Genomic DNA, 20,626 nt, shown 5'->3' on the forward strand with positions numbered 1-20,626 from the left:
GAGCAAACCTTAGTAGAGTTGAGTAGGATTTCTGAACCAGTCTGAGTTGTTTGAATAGGCAGTCTACTGATATACCAATTAGAGGTCTTCACGGGTCCAAATTAATCAACCCGACCCGACCACGAACCGACAATTATTTACCCGACCCAATGTAAAATTCTTATTATTAGACCCGGATCCGACCTGGCCCGAAAACTACTGTGAAACGCTTTTCCTTTCCCCAGCTTAGTATATGCACTGACTAGATGCAGTATTATAGCAGTGTTTTTTTCCAGTCAACCTGGAAATCTGGCTGAACTACAGACAGTGTTTATTCCATCATGAACCTACACAGAGGACTGCAAAATTAAATATATCATATGTTTGTGTAAAAGATACAAAGATAAATACATTATCTGAAAATTAAATTAACTGAAGTACAATCTCGTAAATGCGAGATTACAAACTCAACACACGAGCAAATGGAATTCAGATGTAAAATTGGTGTTTTGCAAAACCTGTTTTCCTTCTTTGTCCGCAATAACAACATGATTCCCACACTGCAGACTTGCACTTTTCTGTGCGCTTTTGTCCATGGAATTGGTTTTTTCTTAAGTTTTTCTTTCACGTCCTTCATAAACAAATCCAACTTTTAAGAATGAACTAAAAGAAACACCTTCGATATGCGTCACGTGTCAGCTGCTGTGCTCTGCAAGCCATGTCATGTGCTACTGGGGGAAGCCAATCCACGCAACAGGAATTATAAACAATGATTTTTAGTAGCAAAGAGAGCTTTAATAGTAATCGTTGTTTGTGTATTACTGAGTAAATGAAATCGGACCCGACCCGAGTGTTGTGTGACAATTTTGCACCTGAAAACCTGTTCGGTGCGGGTCGGGTCTCGGGTCCTCGTGTCCGGGCAGACCCGTGAAGACCTTTAATACCAATCCTTCACTGGGGCCAGTAGGGCTGCAGGGTCATCTCTCATAATTTCATAAATTGAAGCTGTAAATGCTAATCTTTAGTCTTGGAGCAACAGGCAGTACATTTTTAACACTGACATCTTGACCAATATAAGTTCAGATGTTCTGCCTATTGCAACTACTGCAGCATGTTAATATTTTAATACCCTAGAAACCAGGGGGGATCCAAGTACAAGAAAACCTTCTAGTCTGAATTCATGTAAAGTGAACTGATCTGAGTTCCAGAGGAGGTTGAGAGCCCCAGAGAAGGAATAAATCAGAAAGTCTCTTGAAGAAAAATCTTGATTCTATCGAGCCAAGTCAGCTACTTAATCCTTCATTATCCTTCATGCTGAATGTACCGGTGCGGGAGTGATCCACTCTGAGAGAATGGCTATTCAAGACCGCTCCAACGATTTTATGCTGAGTTATACCACTTGCACAGCCATTCACTTAGGCCAGGGGTGTCCAATCACAGTCCTGAAGGACTATTCCACTCCAGGTATAACAGGTAAAATAATGTAACTACAGTACTTCAGGGTCTGGTTGGAGGTTTAATAGGTTCAATTTTAAAACAGGGCTGCAACAAAGACCAGGAGTGGAAGGGCATTATTTATAAGAGAATAAATAATGCTAACAATTTTTCTGTTTGTTTTATCATGACGTTTTCCCATCTGAATACAGAAGCATGTTGTAAGTGTGCTGTTTGTTCTGTTGCCAATACAATTCCCAATATGTTTAGTTGATTTTTTTTCCTGCAGCACTTTATACCCACAGCAACAATGCTGCTGTATAGTTGAGCTTCTTGAAAGCTGTGCAACCTTTATATTCTGCCAAGTACAAAGTCAGCAGCTGTAAGTTTTGAAACTGCTTCTTTTGTAACGAGTAAGAAGCAGGTGAGATGCATTGCTAAGCAGCTCATTGCTCCAGATAGTAACTTTATCTAAGAATGCATTATGTACTCAGTATTGTAATTGCCAGCTGTAATAGTTGCAGTTTATACAAAAAAATGTCAGGGATTCAAGTAAGGATCAGTATCCACTGGCATTTGTTAAATTTTACTACAAATCACTGCCCTGGTTTAGCTTAATAATGGATCAAGTCCTCACTCTGTAGCTCTAGTTAGACATTACCTACGGTTAACCCCCCACAGAGTATACTGTTTATCCAAACCAATTTGCCCTCAAGCCAAGTGAAGGATATTTTTCAGCCTTACAACAATGCACCAGTGCAGGTATTACCTTTTTACATCATCTGCCTCATTGGTAACATAATCCTCCCAACCCCATAGCCTTAGCCTGCAGAATATATATGGTAGCAAACGTGTTCATGGAAGTCGGTTGAACTGTAATTCACATAGTCTTCATGTGTTACGTAACTAGATATGAAATGATGTTAACTCCCAGTGTTATCAAAAATATTCAACATTATAACATTTCCAGTTTTTGCTTTTTAGGTAAAAAAAGAGGGTTGAGTAGTGCAGTCAGTGCACTATAAACTCTGTTAATAGCATTTCAAACAGTATAAAAAGAAGCAATGGCCTCTCCGCACAGTGCAGAGCAGCATTTCACAATCTGTAATAAAGACATACATCACAAATTAGAGATTAACTTGCAGTTGCCACAGGGAGGCAAGTGCTGATTCTGTGCATTCAGTGGATCTAGTGAATAGCAGTGTTGTCACTTGATAAATGATTAAAATTACATTATTAAGCTATAACCTCATAAACTATAAACCAGCACTGCATACTCTTAATGTGAGCCGAGCTGCTGAATTTACTGAAATAATGTAATGCTGACAGCCGTAAAGAATATTTTCCCACTTTTAAAAACATCTTTTACTCTTCAAAAGCTACGGGCTTAAGTTTAAAGACACAAATAGCACGGTCTTGTAACTTTTGCTCCCCACTATAGCGTTATAAAGGGTGAGCACTATATATATATATATATATATATATATATATATATATATATATATATATATATATAGCTTCTACTGGTGCTGCCCTCTGGAGGACAGTTTGAAATCTGCAGTACATGTTAAAATGGGGTTGTTTGGGTATGATGGTTATGTTGATTTACTGTTGCTTACCCCCTTACATTTATTTTATACTTTACTCTAAGATAGACCTTTGTGTCTATTAGGCTAAAATGGCACGGAGCTTTCTTTTAAAAGGGTGCTTTAAAATTGTTCTTACTTGTGGGGGGGGGGGGGGAAGTGACGATGTTACCAGTGCTAATATCAAGTAAGAAAATGGTTTTGAAAGCTATTGGTAGATAATAAATGGACAGGTTTACTTTCTTGCCCCATCCCTATGGAGTACTCTAGCGAGGATGTAAATAGTGTATCTACACTCAGCTGACAGTTTGGACCCGAGGCTGCACTCGGTACTGTAAGTTACAAAAAAGCACCATACATTTAAAATAAAATGACCGGTACATTAAAGCGATGTTAACATGCTGAGTGTTAAAGAGTCAGTGATAATAACTATCGTATTCGATTATTTTTTTCTTCCTGGGTTGGAAAATAATGTTAACAATTTAACAAAGGTAACAACAACATCACAAAATGTGAATCTTGGCGAGCAGAGTATAGTAGCTTGTAATTCCAGTCTGTAAGTTTGTTTAAAAAACCATAGCCTTCTATACAAATGTATATATTTTAGCTATCGTAATGTCCATTTTACCCTTCGTTTCACAGGAGCAGACAGAGTCATTGCTATGCTACTAGTAAATTGCCTTGACAGTTGGCGTTAGAGTTGCTGACCCGCTTTTGAGATCAATTATTATTAATAATAAAAAATAATCGCGGAATTATTTTCATTCTCCCGTGATACTAGTAAAATTCCAGACTTTGTCAAGACTTTCATAACAGAGACATGGAAATCAGTTTGGCATTTTATTGATGCTCTGGTTCCTTTTCAAGCTTGGAAAACTTAACATGTCATGACATCTTGGAATCAATTGCTTTTTCCATTAGTGTTTATAAACAACAATGCTCTATCCATTTAAATGGAAAAGCTAAGCTGGAAACGCAGAGACTGATTACAACGTGGTAAACTGTTTCACAATCAAAAGAATACGTGTTGTACCTTTTAAATCTTAAAAAAAAAGATTAATTAAATATACCACACTGCAGTGCATTATTCACGGGGCAATGCCAGAGGTGAACGAAGTGCAGGTTTTAGGAAGGAGTCATTTGGCCTAAGGGGCTCGTGCTGCCCCGATGGAGGTGAGGTGAGGCTTGGGCTGGAGCCTCCAGTGTTGAAGGAGGATGGAACACAACCCCCCCACCCCCAAGATGGGAGGCGGGGGCTTACACAGGGAAACTGATTAGTAGTTGGAAAGGGTAGTTTATGAACTTCACTAAGGCTATAACAAAACGTTTGACTGCAAAACATGAACTATAAAGTGATTAGAGGAACAGGGAAAGTAGTACCACAACTAATAAAGGATAGTAAAAACGCAGTGCTACTGCACCTTTAATTGCATTGCCCCTACTCCACATGACATATGAATTCTGACTGCCTGCTTTATGTCCCCAAGGACAGACAGACTGTGCTTTAGCTAAACCTCCCTGACTCAGGCTGGAAAGCACGCTGGCTTTTGCCTCCCGGTCCTGTGATTTCAATTATCAGATTGCAGGGTGGGTGAATGCATGCTGGCCTCTGCCTAACATATAGATATTGCCAGCTGAGCCTGTGCCTGGCAAGCAGCCACCGTAACAAAAAGCCTGTCTCCAAACCCTTTGTACCTAGATAAGTTACAGCCTCCTGTGTATCTCAGCATTCCCAACAGACACTTGATGCATGTGACAGCAGCTTGCACAGACTCGTGACAGTCTTCATATGTATTAAAGTCACATGGGCACACTGGACAGGAGTATTGCAGTTAGGGTAGAACTGAAAGGCTGTTGTCTGAATCTCAGTTCTATTTTTTTTTTTTTTTTAATTCCTGATGCTACATAGGTACGGACAGTTGAACTGCTGACGGGAAAGGATTTGGGAACTAGAAAGAGAAACCGTATTATTCATATTCTGTTTTGCTCCAAACTTCTGATGTATGTGTGATACTAGAAAGGATTTTATTTCCATGTGGACCAGTATTTTGCTAACAAGAAACTGCTGAGATTAAAAGAGTTAGCACAGCTCGAGGTAGTGAGGCCTGTATGTGCCATTTGACTTGCCCTTTCTTATTGACAATGTACATATATGTTAAATTGCATTGTTGCCTTGGAGGGATTTTTAAATTCAAAGGATTGTTATTGCAACATTTTCAGTCCGATGACATTTAATGAAAAATTAGAAAGCTTATCAAGACAATGCTGAGATCCACTAATGTGTCTGCACAGTTTCTTCAAGGTAAAACACTGCTATTATATTGTTATCTCAATGGTATTTTTCAAACTTCTCAGTGTGGGACATCGTAGTCATACTTCACACCTGAAAATAAATACCATTAACAGATAGAAATGAGTCTTTGCGGGGGTTAAGGGAGAAATCTACCATAACTCTAGAAAGACATTAAGAAATAATCATCAGTATTATTCTATGCTTGCATTTAATATTGATGTCTAAGGTCAAAGTATAAATGCCCAACTCTCCGTACATTTGGGTCTGCATTAGCTCCCTTCCACTGAACTCAACAGGGAAAAAAGGCAGCGAGAAAAAAGTGCTTCAGGTGCAATACATATTTGATCAAATGATACAGTATAAAGACCTCTGAGCCTTGTTAAATTTTGATGCTGTCATAATAGGTATATATTCCATTCAAACTTCACGGAAGGCTTTCTGTGAGTGCATGAGGAAAGTCAAATATGACTATTGAGCAAAGATGATTTTTCAGGTAGAATAGAGTTCTTTAGATACATTGCTTTCTGGCACTCCATGAATTGTGTGCTCCAATGACATGATTCCTGTGCTAATGTAATAACTGGCAGTGAACGACCTGTCCTTTCCCTACAGCAGAAAGTGATGCCTGTGCCAGGACTGCACATGTCCCAGTGCAGTCTTAATGGTCCATTAGCTGTGCATGCATCAACACATCAATTAGGGCAATACATTTTGCACAGCCAGGAAACAGCACATTTTTGTAGACGATACAGAATATGCTACAGAATATACACAACCTGGCATAGCTACGTGTGCATTGCAGGTTGTGGCATATGGTCTGCAACCTCTCCGTTTTAAAAGTTAGGGATGCAAAACTAACCAATGAGAAAGAAAAACTAAGAAATTGAACTTTTCTATTCATCCTACTTGGAAATCAGTACTTGTTTCTCAAAACTCAGCCTTACTACTTGAGCTGCTTAGTGAATGCACAAAAGACATTAGGTAGTGCGCTGATATGATTGAACTTTTTCCCTTTGAGACAGGAAGAAATCCACACCATAACTTCAAAATAAACTGACTGAGACTATGGGACACCCACACACGGATACAAAATAAAAATGCAGCCCTACGATTAACTCAGAAATACCCAAACAGCATTGGATGAGACTGAACTCTCATCTCTGGAAGTTAGGAAAAAGCAGCAAATTAACTGTAGTAATAATGACCCTGGCTGAGGAGGGCCTTCTGTATTTTAAATGCAAAAATCAATCTAAGAAATTACAGACGTGATCACAATAAACAAAGGTCCTTTATCTGCTCTATTTCAATCCTGTTTATCTGAACTGGTATCTTCCAGTCGTGTTCTCTGTAAGTTTACATTTCCTAACATTGAATCTCATTTGCCATGAATGCTTTTGAACTACCTAGAACTATCACTGGAGCTAGTTTTACATTAACTAGCCTTAAAAATATGACTGGTGTATGTGATACAGGAATTGGCATACAGTACTGTACATTTAGGCATACTGGTACTCAATAACTTTATATATTTTTTCCCTCTGGAGCGATGCAGTTTACTTTCTTCCATCTACAGAAAACAGGGAGTCATTCATTACAATGCTAATTGGGTTGATGCACAGCTGATTTTGCAGTGAAATCGGCCAACATGCCTTCCGGGCTCGAACGTGTGTGGAGTGGAACAAATAATATTGTTGTTGTGAAGAGTGATGGATGAATTTGAAATACAGATACGCTTGTGCTGAATGACAGGCAGATGGGGGTGTGTGAACTGCATCTCGCAATTTCATCATTTTTATTAGAAGAATTAAACAGAACGAAAAAGCAGAATATTGTATTTAATAGAATAAACAACAGATGTTGTGATCAGGGACTGTTAGCCTAGCTTATGAAAGTCGATGACTAATTTGACCTTTTACAATATTCAAATGATGGATAGGAAATGGAGCGAGGAGTTCCTATTGGCTGATTGGTCAGCAACCTATGAATGATTAGAGGGAGAGAGAGAGAGATTTTGACGCCAAACCATGCATTAAGCCTGAGGTTATTTTGGTATGTGAATTCTTAATGCTTAAAATGTTGTTGTTGTTTTGTTTTTTTTGTCTAGAAACTCAGGAGTTTGGGCCTGCATTTCTTCAGGAACCTGACAACACCATCTTTGCTCTTGGTTCTGAAGAGAAGAAGGTTACTTTAAACTGTGAAGCCCGAGGAAACCCACCCCCGATGTACAGGTAAGAGGTGCACACAGTAAGAAAGACAGCAGGCCTTCACCTTCATTATCCCTCTGGAATATTAACAAAAAATAGCTGCACATTGTGTTTCTCCACTTAGATGAAGTCTGTTGTGTGAATCTGCCCTCAAAACATGTATCAAAGCAAAAAAGTATAGCTGTGATTTTGTGACCAAAGGTTTGTTTATGTATGTATGTATGTAAGTATATTGTGGCGGTTCTATTTGTCAGTAGTCTAACATGGTTATTTACCAACTTCATCTACTGTTTATTATTATGAATTTTTAAATTGTTTTTTTTGAGTTTCCACATATTATTATTAACTGTTAAATGAGTGGGATCAATGTTATGGAAAGGTGTCACAGTGATATAAAAAAAAAATAATAATAACAGAAAGCGCTTACGGCGATCAGTAATATTGAAATGACTATTTTTATATTTTAATATACTCTGGATTGAAAACTTTAGCTGATCATATTACATTATTGAAATAATTTGGTCCTTGACCTGAAGAAAACAGAAGATTTTGGTCAGGTTAAGCAGTGTATTTTATTTTATTTTTTTTACACTCTATTTTACACTCCCAGTACCTAGAAAGAAGCTAGCATAGTAAATCAGGTCTCTCTTAAAACTCTTAATTAAAAAATATGCATACATTTTTTTTTTTAATGAAATGTACATTATCTTTTTCTTTTAATATATAGATGGCTTTTCAATGGAACGGAAATAGACATCACCATTGATTACCGATACAGTCTCATCGACGGCAACTTGATTATCATGAATCCCAATGAAGTGAGGGATTCTGGGAAATACCAGTGCTTGGTCACGAACAGCTTTGGTACCATCATCAGCAGGGATGCCATGCTGCAGTTTGCTTGTGAGTATCTTAGTGCCGCCTTCAATTTCTGTACTTCCTTGAGGAATTGGACACACTTTACAATTTTAACAACAAGGAATTTCTTAAATACTGTCTTTAACTTAGGAGTACAATTATTAAATGTATTGGTTCAGCTTTGAGAATGAAATGATAGTGTGCATTCATATAGTTTGTAACACAGTTTATGCAAGGACATCTGCTATCGTTATGTTTGCCTATGTTATTATTTTCTCAAAATGGCTTGATATGTGAGTGATAAGTGGGTTATAGTAACAATAGCAGACAATATTTCAAAGTCGGTGTATGCTGTTATAGCAGTTAAGCACAACAGCGACTAAACATTTTGGGCTGGATTCTCAGAGCTATTTATTCCAAATGATCATTAGCACCATTTTTTGTCTGAAAGAAAAAAAAAACACTATTTACATTTCTAAATAATAAACAGCATTAGGCTACTCACATGTACCTTAAATGAAATGGCTGAGTTTTTTATGGATGCATTTTTGCTATCTGAAAAAACAAACAAAAAAAAAACACGCTAACGCCGATTTGAAGTAATTAGCTCTGAGAATCTGGCCGTTTGTGTTTATGGAATAGGAATGCATTTTTGGTTTTATCGTTTGACTGCACAAATCCTTGTTTTTTGTCAAAGTGATTTTTATTCAAGGTTTTTAAATACCACCGTCTGTTCACGTTTTTATGACATTCCAATTAGTGTGAGGTAAAATTCCCAGAAAGACACAGAGGTTTTATCTTAACTGAATAGAATTTATCCTGATTCAGGGAGCACAAACTTTGCTGCACAAACAGTATCAGAAAATAGAAAGGGATGTAGAAGATGCTTAATACAGAAGTGAGACTATTTAAAATCACCTTCACCTTAGGCTCGGGATTGGGGCTCATAACTCCAGCCACGGTCAGCTAAAGCCTTCATCGAGACCTAGATTTACCCTGAACTGGTTCTGAAAATGTTCATAAAGGATCACAAACAGAATGAGAGAGATAAACAAATACATTGTGACCCTTAATTTATCTGGATTGTGCCAGATATCTGAATGGAGCAATATTATTACTGAACTGTCTTTTGGTTTGTTGTTGTTGAAAGATGCTAAGCTCCAGTCGAACTGGCAAGCTGTGATTGGCTGATTTGGCAGTTGCAGGTACAGGACTTGTTTCTTTCGTCGGTGCCAAGTATTGATTGGCTGGTTTTGGTGGATAATAACATGCATTTGGACCAGTTGTAACTTTGTTTAGTATTTGCTGTACAATAGATGTGAACTGAGCTTGCATTGTGGAAAGTCAAAATGAAAAAGACTTGCACAGATTGATTTTAAATTTGATTCACAGTTGATGCTGTGATGTAGCAGCAGGCATCTACAGTCTGATAGAAGACCACTAGAGCTGAAAACTGATTGGCTTATGGTGCAGAAGCATTTTCTAATGACTGAATATGCCGCCTGCTCCTAAACCCCAAAGCTGAGAAAATCTCAGAGATGACTCATTCTTCTTTCATTTTGTTTCTGACTTGGTTCAGAAACATCATCAGAAGCTAAAGTACCGTGTACAGTACTGTAGAAAGGCCAGGGGCAGAAGACTAGTGGCAACAGCAGTGTTAGTTTTACTTACTGTTTCCTTTGGAGCAATATCTGTAGAAGTCTTATTACCAGACCTAGAGGGAGTATGAGCAGTACCAAGTCCAGGTTCAATTCAGGATTTAGGCTGTTTCCAGTCTTTATTTTATTTTTGTTGTATTTGAGGTAACAAGGGTTTTGTCAATATACAATACTAAAATGCAGTTTTAGTTTTTAGTTTTGAGCGTCACTGTACTAAGCCATAATATTGTGACTTTTTGTATGCTTGGCGTTTTCTTACTACAATTGTTACAAAATTCTAGTTAGGCTACATTTTGTGGCATCCATCCAACCTGAACCCAATCAACACCTCACTCCCCTTTTATTAATCCCTGGCATTTGGGCAGTTGCGATATAGTGTTGGTGGATGTCTGTATGTCCGAATGTTTGTACGCGTGTTACACTTTAAAGTTTGACATCAGTATCTAGCTTGTGATGAAACTTGGTAAGGACAAGCTACTAAAAATGATACAGTCATCTACAGTTGAAAACTAGCTATTTGGCTGACCTAGTGTTCTCCATTTCTCAATTCAACCAGTTCTTCTGTTCTGTCCTCAGTAAAACAGGTTGGATATTGCTTATGAATTTAAAAGTTTCACTACAAAAGACTACTGAAGTGCCTGGCTTTAAAAGGCATCCTGATAACATTGCCTATGGAAGTCTGCCTAGGATGTCAATCACCTGGCTAGACTTTGATGGCTTATGGTTTATCACTCAACATGATGTGTGAGCTTTGGAGCACAAAATCACTGCCGGCTATCCTGCCTATCTGTGTGGAAATTGTGCATGGGTTTAAATAAATATTCAGCAATAGAAACAACAGGAGAGCAATGTGAAAATGTTTTTTTATGAGCCTAGAGACTTCCCTGTAGCTCCAGCTACTCCTGCTGACTGGTATAGTGTTTTGTTGGCACCATGCCATATATCTGGTGTGCATATTACAAACGAGTATTGATTCTGTATTCAGTATTAGAATTCGTTGAAAAAGCTGCAGAGAAAGTCAAAAGCTGTAGAGATAACAGTAATACTGACCTGTTCTTATCACATTGCATTGATGCATTAAAACCTAATAGTGTTGTTCCACAAGGAATTAGTGTTACAGTACATACACTGTAGATGACAACAACCTAGATTCAGACCAGTGACTTATAGGTGAAAGGCTTTATAACCTATTGCCTTTACAAAAAGAAAATACTATTGGGATTACATTAGAATATTGTAACATGCATGGGGGAAGGCAGCAGCAGGGCTGGTAGGTGACGTAATCACACTCTGAGATATAAGCCCGATATACGCTCCTTGCAAGGGAGCCGGCTCTTTTGTACAGCGGTATCGGCACTATGCTTTAGTGCAAGAGGTCCCGGGTTCGCGCTCGCCCTCCGCCTGTGTGTGGATTGCCTCGCCCTGTGTGATGCGCCTGCCTGCGTTAACCGAGATTGCTACAGTATTAAACTAAAAACATAGCAGACCACAGCATTAACTCTGGCAGTCAATTGTAAACAAAACTATTCTGTTTGATTATAGAACCGTTGCCTCTGTAGAGCCACTTCACAGGTGTTGAAGGACATTGTGTAAAAAGAAGCCAGTTTTTCATATAGTAACTCAACCGAATTCAGAGGATAGGCGTGACAGCTCAGTCACTTATACAGTATTAGTCACTGCAAAGACAAGTATTCCATAGAGAATTAAAATGCTGGTGGTATACTGTGTGCAATAAATCTTAAATTAAAAGGTGTTATTAATCTAGCCTAGAAAAAAAAGAGCTTAAACATGTAATCATTGAAGAGATTGGGCCTTATTCATCAATAAGGTTCATCAGTAAACAACACTGACTCTTCAGATTCCAAATGATGAACGGACCTCTTGGCCAGGCTCATCACAGTGGGTCTCTAACCTGGACTGAATTCTGATGATTATGCAGGACAATGGAGCTTTCCTCTTCACAACAATCCCTGCCTCCTCTGGATTAATGGTTAAGAGCATTGCCATCTTTGTACACATCATTGGTGTCATGAAAGCATGATGCATTGCAGGCAGGACTGTGCTACATAACCTTGGCCATTCTCTGGATCTCAACCCAATTGAATATGAAGGGTGTGAGTGCAAAATGTGAGGAATATTAGTTAATACAAACTTTTTTTTTTAAATACAGTAAAAGCAGCAGGCTACCGCACAGCTTATCTCTGCTAAATGTGCTAAATTAATTTCTAGTATGACAGACAAGTGTCTTGGACTACTTTATACCACTGAGAGCGTCTAAAAGAGTTGAATAAAATGGGTTGAATACAATTTTTGGCAGAACAGCTTGTGTTAGTGTCCCCATGATTCCCTTTGGTAACCCAGAGCAGCTGTGCAACCAGTAAAACATCCTAATGCAAAAAAGTGACTGATATTCCTAACTTCAATATGGAACGTGTTGTACAATTGCTACTTGCTAATTGCTATAAGTTATAAGTCTTATAGCAATATCACCATAGAGAGAGGCAAGAAAAGGTAATACAACATATTTGGTAGGCATTGAAAATAGCTGCTAGGTTGGCAGGGGCTTTTGTATCCAAGAATCCAAGTTACTCTTGTTTCTCAAAGAACATTCTCTGGAGAAGGGGGCTTTACTGGACATTTCCACCACCAACTTCCATGAAGGCATTAAAAGCGATAATCATTAAAGAATGGCAATTAAAATACTTGTGGGCCAACACCCCAGCTTTTTAGTTATTTGTCTACTTGGAATTATTACTATTATTTATTTGCTATGCTGTACATACAACTTAATGGATAACTGACTTTATTTTTTTAACTTCAGGCTATAAACATGACTTGTCTCCTGGCAGTTGCTTGATAATGTAGCAGCAGATGTTTAAAGAATAAAAAAGGATACTTTGGAGAAGTACGTTAATTGGAATCTGTGTTCATTTATTTATAAGGCCCCAATGATGAGCAAACAGCTCAAAGGCAGCCCCAATGGAAACAGCTTTCTATTTCCCAAAGCTCCTTAAAAACAGCCTTGTTGTCTTTATATCCTGTATAGTAAAACTCCACACAAAAGTTAACTTCTTCTCCGTTATTGACACATCAATAAATTGCCCTGCCTTTTACAAGCACAGCCTGTCTCCGCTATTTACAACTCCATTCCAAAAAACTCCTCACCCACCTTCTTAAAGCAATTTTGGGATTGTGATTGTCACACATATTGTGTTTTTTTTTTCTTTTCCTGCCACAATAAAAAAAAAGAAAAGAAAATCTATTTTCTCATTTAGACTACAGGAGAAAGTATTGATTAGCTATAATTCATACGTCTCCTTTGAATTGACGAGTGGCTGGGCTAGGATGCTGACATAGGGAACAAAAAGGCGACGATGACAGAGCCTGATAAATCAATATGTGCCTTGGTGACAGCGTGTTTACCGGACATTCCATCACAGCACACATCTGACAGCTCGTTAAGGGGATATCACCTTCCCTGGGACGAGTTTAATGAGGCGGGTTTTCATTCTGATGACAGGCATGTCTGACGAAAATGTGACCTGGCCTGGTCTATATTTCCTAATAAAAATGTTAAAGATAAAAATGGTTATCCTGGGGCCTGCACCAGATGGGTCCATCCTATGAGAAGCACATTCATTTCTTCCCATTATACAGTCTGTTTAAAGACTAGCTGACCTCTTTAAAGGAGTTGGAACTGCTGGAGTGAAATTCAGCAGGTTGGAGTTCACCCTGGTCAAAGCACTTGCTGAAGTGGAGAATTATGCTGTATTATAAACCCAGGGACACACACACACACACACACACACACACACACACACACACACACACATACATACAGATAAGCAGCCTGAGTCTGTCTATCTATTATCTATCTCTCTATCCTATCTATCTATCTATCTATCTATCTATCTATCTATCTATCTATCTATCTATCTATCTGTCTGTCTATATCCACAGTTCACAATTTGTCTAGGCTGACATCAGTTTGTATATATAATGTATCAACTTCCTATCCACATTGCAAAATACCAATCATTGTCATTCTCATGTGCTTATTTTATAGATGACAAAAGGCACCTTTTAAAGACTGTGTTGAAAGATTACTTGGCGTATGCATTAAAAATTTCTATAGTGTTGTTATAGAAACCAGCAACACTCAAGTTTCATGAATGTCAAACTTGATCAAGCTCATCAGAATAGACTTCCAACAAGGAATGCAAATTTACCATTGCTTCAGCTTCAACCAGACTCCTTTGAACATTTCTTAAATTAAGAGAAAAGTTATTCAGAGCTAAAAAGAATTTTTGTAAGGCTATATGTATTCTGATTCCTGTGGTGTAAGTGAATGCAGTGCTGTCAGATTGATCAAATGAAAGTCTGGGCAACACACAAAAAACTGCTGTGGTTTGACGTTTACTCATTTCAGTGCAATTGCACTTTGAGGATTCAGTTCAAAATGAAACAACCCCTATTAACTTGAAAAGTGGCAATCAGTGGCATTTGGATTTCTTCTGAAAATAACTCTGCAGTGCAGATCTTCAGTCTGTCTAAAGCAGCTAGCGTTACTCCTGTTTGGTTTTTTTTAATTACATTGAAAGGAATACAGTACCCACTGAATTTGCAGAATCACCTTCTTTATGTCTTTATTAACTCACAATATGTGTTGTTATTTATAATTTATAATTTATCCCAGATTTGTACCTTTGGGGCCGTCTATGAGCAAGCCTGAGCATGCATAGAAATGATCACTAGGGGTGTGCACCAGTAATTTCTTTCCCCCCTGAAACAGTGAGTTTGTCAGATTTTTCCTTTGCGAATATCACAATTTGGACAAACATGGTAGAAAAAAAGCACAGTGAATGTGTAGTATAAGCTACACAACTGCAAAATAACCATTGTAAATTTGTATTCACTTGTAAGAAGCTCTTATATAGTATGTTATTCAGTAATCTTAAATGCACCTCTGTAGACTCTACATAGCTCTTACAAGCAGGTATTATCTCAACACTGCCCCCTGGTGATGTAAGAAATGGTATCCATTAGTGGCAGAATGGTGCATGTGGACATGCTATGGTTAGGCTCGGGTACATGCTGTGTTTAGCGAAAAAATAAAATGACATCAGAGCTTTATCTTGTCACTAGGATGTGATGACAAAAACAGAAAATGATCTGCAAAGTGAATCCTAAAAAGACTAGCACGTTATTATGTTTTAGTATGTTAGTTGCAAGCGCATATCTGTTGATAGCGGGAAGATGAATGTGAGTCTTTGTTAACTGTGTCATCGTGCTTTTGTGACCTTTGTTATTTGTCTGGTTGGTTTTGTTGCCTTTTTTATTGTTTTTTTCTTTCCAAAACAACATGTCTCAGGAAAAGGAAAGTCTATAGATGAAAGGACAGATAAACATACATGTGTCACTCGGGTTTTTTTTTTCTTATAATTATTAAAATGAGAAAGAAAGATCCTTGCAGAGTTTACTTCACTTTTCATAACTTAAAAAAATGTTCAACAGAGTAGTGCTTACAACAATACCACCCAGTACATTCCGTTTTCGAGTTCTTTAGCATTAAAAACATTTTATAGTTTTCATTTTATATTTGAATTAGGTGGTACAGTGTGTTGCTGTGCTAAACACAGACAGCAAGGTGGGTCTTGGGTAAAAAAAAAAAAAAACCTTTACAATATAATGCAAGTTAATCACAAGTGTTCAAGAAAGTAAGTTGAAATGTTGACAAGTAACTGAATGTGTTTTCTGTACTGCTGAGTAAAGGTCTATTTAACCAGACATAACTACAAATAGGTTTTTCATTTACACTGACTTATGTCTTTAAAAAAAAAAACACTGATCAGGAAAATATTAACTTGTCCGTTGCACTTGCAATTAATGATGTATGGCAATGATTAACTGTACATGGTCATAAAAACAAATCTGTCTGAAGCCAAAGAAAAAGCCCTGTTATCAGCAGTTAATGCTGACCGTAGCATCCAGTTGCCCTCCTCGTTGTTCTTGTTGTTCTCCACAAAGCACTTCATTTACAATAAACCGTAAATCACATCTGATTACCCAGCAGGCTGTTCACTAGGGCGTTCTCCCAGGCTTCAGTTTTAGGAGCTCATTAAAGAGTGGTGAGCTTCTCACAGCAGAATTTAATGAGAAGTTGCTCAGATGTGCTGTATATCAGTTTTATTAATACATATGGAGTGTTTGTGAATGCAGTGCTCAGGAAAGACGAGGGACTCATACACTTGCTATAGTCAGGGATGGTGCAGGATGAACATTATTCCCTACTGAAGGACTCCCTCGCTACTTTTTCATTATCCTGGGCCATTTCGCATGTTATTTTCTGCTATCAAAGTTATGTTAGTAAGCTACTTAAATAGTTTAGTGTGTCAAGGAATCAAACCACTCCGACTTGTGGTTATGGTACACAGTCAGAGCAAGAAGCTGAGTTCATCACAAATTTTACTTATCATGTACTTGCATGGGGGGAGGGTCTTTAAATACCCATTGAAATGTACAATTCCTTTGTGAACCTTGTGGATTAAGGTTAATAATCCCGTTCCATGAGCACAACATTTCACAGATATCGAAAGGTAGAAATAGTGTAGACTTTTATACTGTGCAAAGGCTGCTTTTAACATTCATAATCTTAACCTCCGTTACTAAAGTGTGCTTATATGTGAAAAAAAAAACATTCAACAGATAGTCCTGAAATGCATCATTTGAGCAAACATACATGCAATTGTACATGCAATTTTTAGTACTGTAGATACAACATTTATACAGCCGATATTAAATTGTATAGTGATATTAAAAATGTTTGATGATATAAGTTACTTACAACTCCTCACTGTAGGGCAAATTGGAACATACTTACTGTTAAATAATTCAGCCGTTAAATGAGGACAATCCGAAAATATTACTGTGTCTGGCTAAGTATTAGCTTGCCTTCTGAAGTCACCAGTGCATTCTTAAAACACTCTATAAACATTTTACAAGAGTCTAGGTCAAAGGTGGTCAAAGTTGGCTGTTCCACTCCTGGTCTTTGTTCGAAAACCCTTTCTAAATTATTTAATTGAACCAATGAAACCTCCATCCAGACCCTGCAGTAGTTAATTATATCATTTTACCTGTTAAACCTGGAGTGGAATGGCCCTCCAGGACTGTGATTGGACCCCCCTGGTCTAATAATATAATTCTTTGTAAAAACATTCCATTACAGTGTGGTATTACTCCTGTCTGTTGTTGCAGATCTCGGGAACTTCAGTGGGCGGACGAGAGGAGCGGTGTCAGTGCGTGAGGGACAGGGGGTGGTCCTGATGTGCTCTCCGCCACCTCATGCTCCAGGTACAGCTTTTTTATTTTTCAAATGACATCCATGTCAGCACGATCAGGCTGTACCACCTACACAGCCACGAAACCTCACTTTACCAAGAATAGGAGAAAAAAGAATCATCAAATGTCATTCAGCTTTATAGACCCAAACATCTGTCTTTTGCTCTGCGCCAGCAGATTTCCCCAGTGGTTTCCAGAGCCATTGAGCACCCACTGAGTCGCCTCCCCTGATGTCGATCATGCTTGTGTTTATTAGCATATGACATGTAACAGTGCACCTAATAGTGTCATTGCAATTACTTTTTGTCTGTTGAAGTCGTATGCAATTTAAAGCCACAGATTTTAAAATACTAAAAGAATCCACATTTGAAATGCATGGCAATAACTGGCTTGATGTATCTGCATGTAGAGTCAATAAAACTTCACTTAGCAATACAAATAAAGTTAGCTGTTTTATGACCATGTTACACTCTGTGGATAACAGCAATTGTTTTGCATATTTTTCATTATCTTTTGGATCAGGGTTTTAATATTGCATTGTTTGGACTCTAAATTAGCCTTTTGAAATATTAAAAATTAAACATGTATCGCCTTTCATATTCTAAAATTAAGAAGAAGAATGGAAAGATTGTTTTATGCTTACCATTACCTTGCAGGATTATTATTATTATTTTTTTTATTATTTTTTTTATCGCTCAAAGGTGCCGTGGGCTTTTCAGTTTTATTATATTTAATTTGGAACTTGTCACAGCCTAAATTAATTAAGGATTTATTTTAAAGAACTTTTCAGGTAGAAGAATTGTTATGCAATTTAAAAGATTTAAGCTTGTCCTCTGAAAAGTATATCTTACTAAAAAGATTTTTAAAAGATTATTGCTATTTTTATTCTCCTCTGTCCTGAATGGCAAACCACACACTCCTGCCATCTAAACTGTAGGTCTCTTCCCTTTAAATGCATATAAGGTTCAGTGGATTTATCCTTTTTGTTAAAAAACATTTAGCTTGATCTGCTTTTCAGTTGTAGTTTCCTGCTGTAAACGCATGTTACGCAGGCTAGATCAGTCAGATAATTATAGAAGTACGAGCCAGCGACATCTAGTGAACAGGTACTGGGATCACATTTCTTTCTGTATTACAACACACCGCTGTGCACTATTACTGTTATATTGAAACTTATACGGGATAGGAGCAAGGGCTGCGTGGAGGAAGAACCTCAGGAGAGAGAGAGAAGTGCTTTTGTGACTCAGGGATGAGTACAGGGATTCACCTTACCTCGCAGAGAGCTGCCCTCGCGGAGGTAATACCGAACCTATCGGCATCCAAGGCTGGGAAGCAGCCAATACCTAGAGGTGAGAGAATGGGAAAACGAAAGAGAGTTAGGGTAGATTTGGCCGGGTCTCCCATCTGGCTCGCGGAGAACCTTCCTGACGGAGGATGAGGCCAGCCTGGCTGGGCTTCTAAGGTTGGGAAGTGAGCTTCACCTACCCCCAGAGGGAGACCGTTGCAGAGGTGGAGCAGCATAGTGGAGGTGGAGAGTGGTGGAAAGCAAACAATGCAAGGCACAGAACAAGGGCATGACTTGGGATTTAAATAGGGAGATTGACCGATATTATTGGCAGGACAGAATGCCAATACTATGGGGGGGGGGAGGCTAACTCCTGCCACCCGAACCACACACATGGTTACAAATGTCTATGACATGCACTATAGAACTAAAGAACAGCAACTCAGCACCTTAACACAGACTTAACATAAAGAAGCAAAAAGAACATTATTTAACATCATAATATTTATTCACATTGTGAACCAGGATATTTCTCACAGGGCTGAGTTGCAACACAGCTTCACAGAAAACAGCAAGTGGAAGCATAGGACAGTTAAAGCCTCAGCTGTTATTGTATATTGTAGTGACTCCGGCCGCTTCAAAAGGCCTTTTCAAATGGCCTCGGCTGGGCAATGCCTTCAAGAGCACCGTCTTGGAGTGGAAGGGTTTTGTGTAGTAGTTCTCTCCATGGAGGGGACACTTTCCTCCTTGATGTCAACACACCGGTCTGTATGGTCATGGTCGTGCAGTAGCCTTGAGCTGTGGTGCAGACTCCTTTTGAGCTCCACGCAGCCTCCCCGGGCACGGCCTCAAGACAATCAGAACCTCCCGATCAACTCAGCGCCGGGCGAGCCTACCTGCTTAATTAGTTGCTTAGCAACATATCGCATGTTTACGAGTCCCTGCTGCTGCCATAAAGGCACACATGTACTCAAGAAGCAGCAACAGGCTACTCTCTGTCACATATCCTCCCCCTCAGAATGGCACCACTGGTCCATTTGATACCTCCGGGTCGTTCCTGTTCAGTTTGGGGTTGGGTCCGCAGTTGTCTTCGGTGCCATCTCAAAGGGCCTGAGAAACAGAGACGGTTCTTCTGACTGCGCATCCTGGCAGCCAACTGCTCTGTGGCTATCCTGCCTTGACTCAGCAGGACCAGTGACATCCCACTTCAACCACGTGTCAGGATGTGAGTGATGCTGGTAATAATCCAATGTCCGCAACAACAGGTGTATTTGCAAAAGTCCTGGATTTTTAATTAAACAAAACAGTCCCCTCTACCAGCAATTTTATTGGGGAATTAACAGTGGGCTTGAGGTCTTAAAAACAACAAACAATAAATCCAGTTCCAGTGCAGTGCCTGTGCTCCGTGGTGCTGTATCAGGTTGAGGTGGGGTGGTAGTGCAGGTGCTCCGGGTGGTAGTGCTGGCTCTGTAGCTTCAGCTACTGTGGTGTCTGTCTGCACAAAATACAGAAAACAACAACAACACTCCAGCGTCTTTACTGCTTCAGTGTAAGGGGCCATAGTCACGTAGCTGTGTCCCCTTTCTAGTGCTAACTCCTCCCTGTGATCAGTACGGTGCTACACTCTATCCAATCGCCGCGTGCAACACAGCTGATCACAATAGAGCTGTTCAGCAGTCTTACAGCTATGCCCTTTTACCAAGATGGCTGACTTCCAGTTCCACCCTACCATCAAGTCGGCCCATCCCTGTGAAGGCGTACCACCAACCTTATTTTGTGCCCTTCCTGGTCGGGATGTAGATTTACAGTTCAGATTCATTGTCTCCCGTTCACACAGTGTGTTGTCAGTTCAAGGGGACAGAAATGGCTCATAAACTGAAGGAGACCACCAATGGAATGAAATGAATGATTTATTGAATTGACAGATAAACATGCCTGTAAATGATCACATTGTTATTTGAATTTGGCCCATGGTCTTGCCCACTGGAGCT

At 38.9% G+C, this 20,626-nt stretch overlaps 1 protein-coding gene across 5 annotated transcripts in view; it reads left to right on the top strand.

The window, feature by feature from the left end:
- LOC117405904 (contactin-5) overlaps positions 1–20,626 on the top strand; it is a 201,425-nt gene that overhangs the window by 127,483 nt on the left and 53,316 nt on the right. For 4 of the 5 annotated variants that reach the window (XM_059028263.1, XM_059028265.1, XM_059028267.1 and 1 more), the window contains 3 exons: positions 7,397–7,520; positions 8,224–8,399; positions 17,267–17,356. In XM_059028263.1, coding sequence (XP_058884246.1) covers positions 7,397–7,520; positions 8,224–8,399; positions 17,267–17,356 — 390 coding nt within the window. Of the gene's footprint in view, positions 1–7,396; positions 7,521–8,223; positions 8,400–17,266; positions 17,363–20,626 lie in introns of all 5 variants that reach the window. The other variant, XM_059028266.1, reaches the window with a different exon arrangement.

The sequence above is a fragment of the Acipenser ruthenus genome, chromosome 8, assembly GCF_902713425.1.
Source record: "Acipenser ruthenus chromosome 8, fAciRut3.2 maternal haplotype, whole genome shotgun sequence".
Taxonomy (NCBI): domain Eukaryota; kingdom Metazoa; phylum Chordata; class Actinopteri; order Acipenseriformes; family Acipenseridae; genus Acipenser; species Acipenser ruthenus.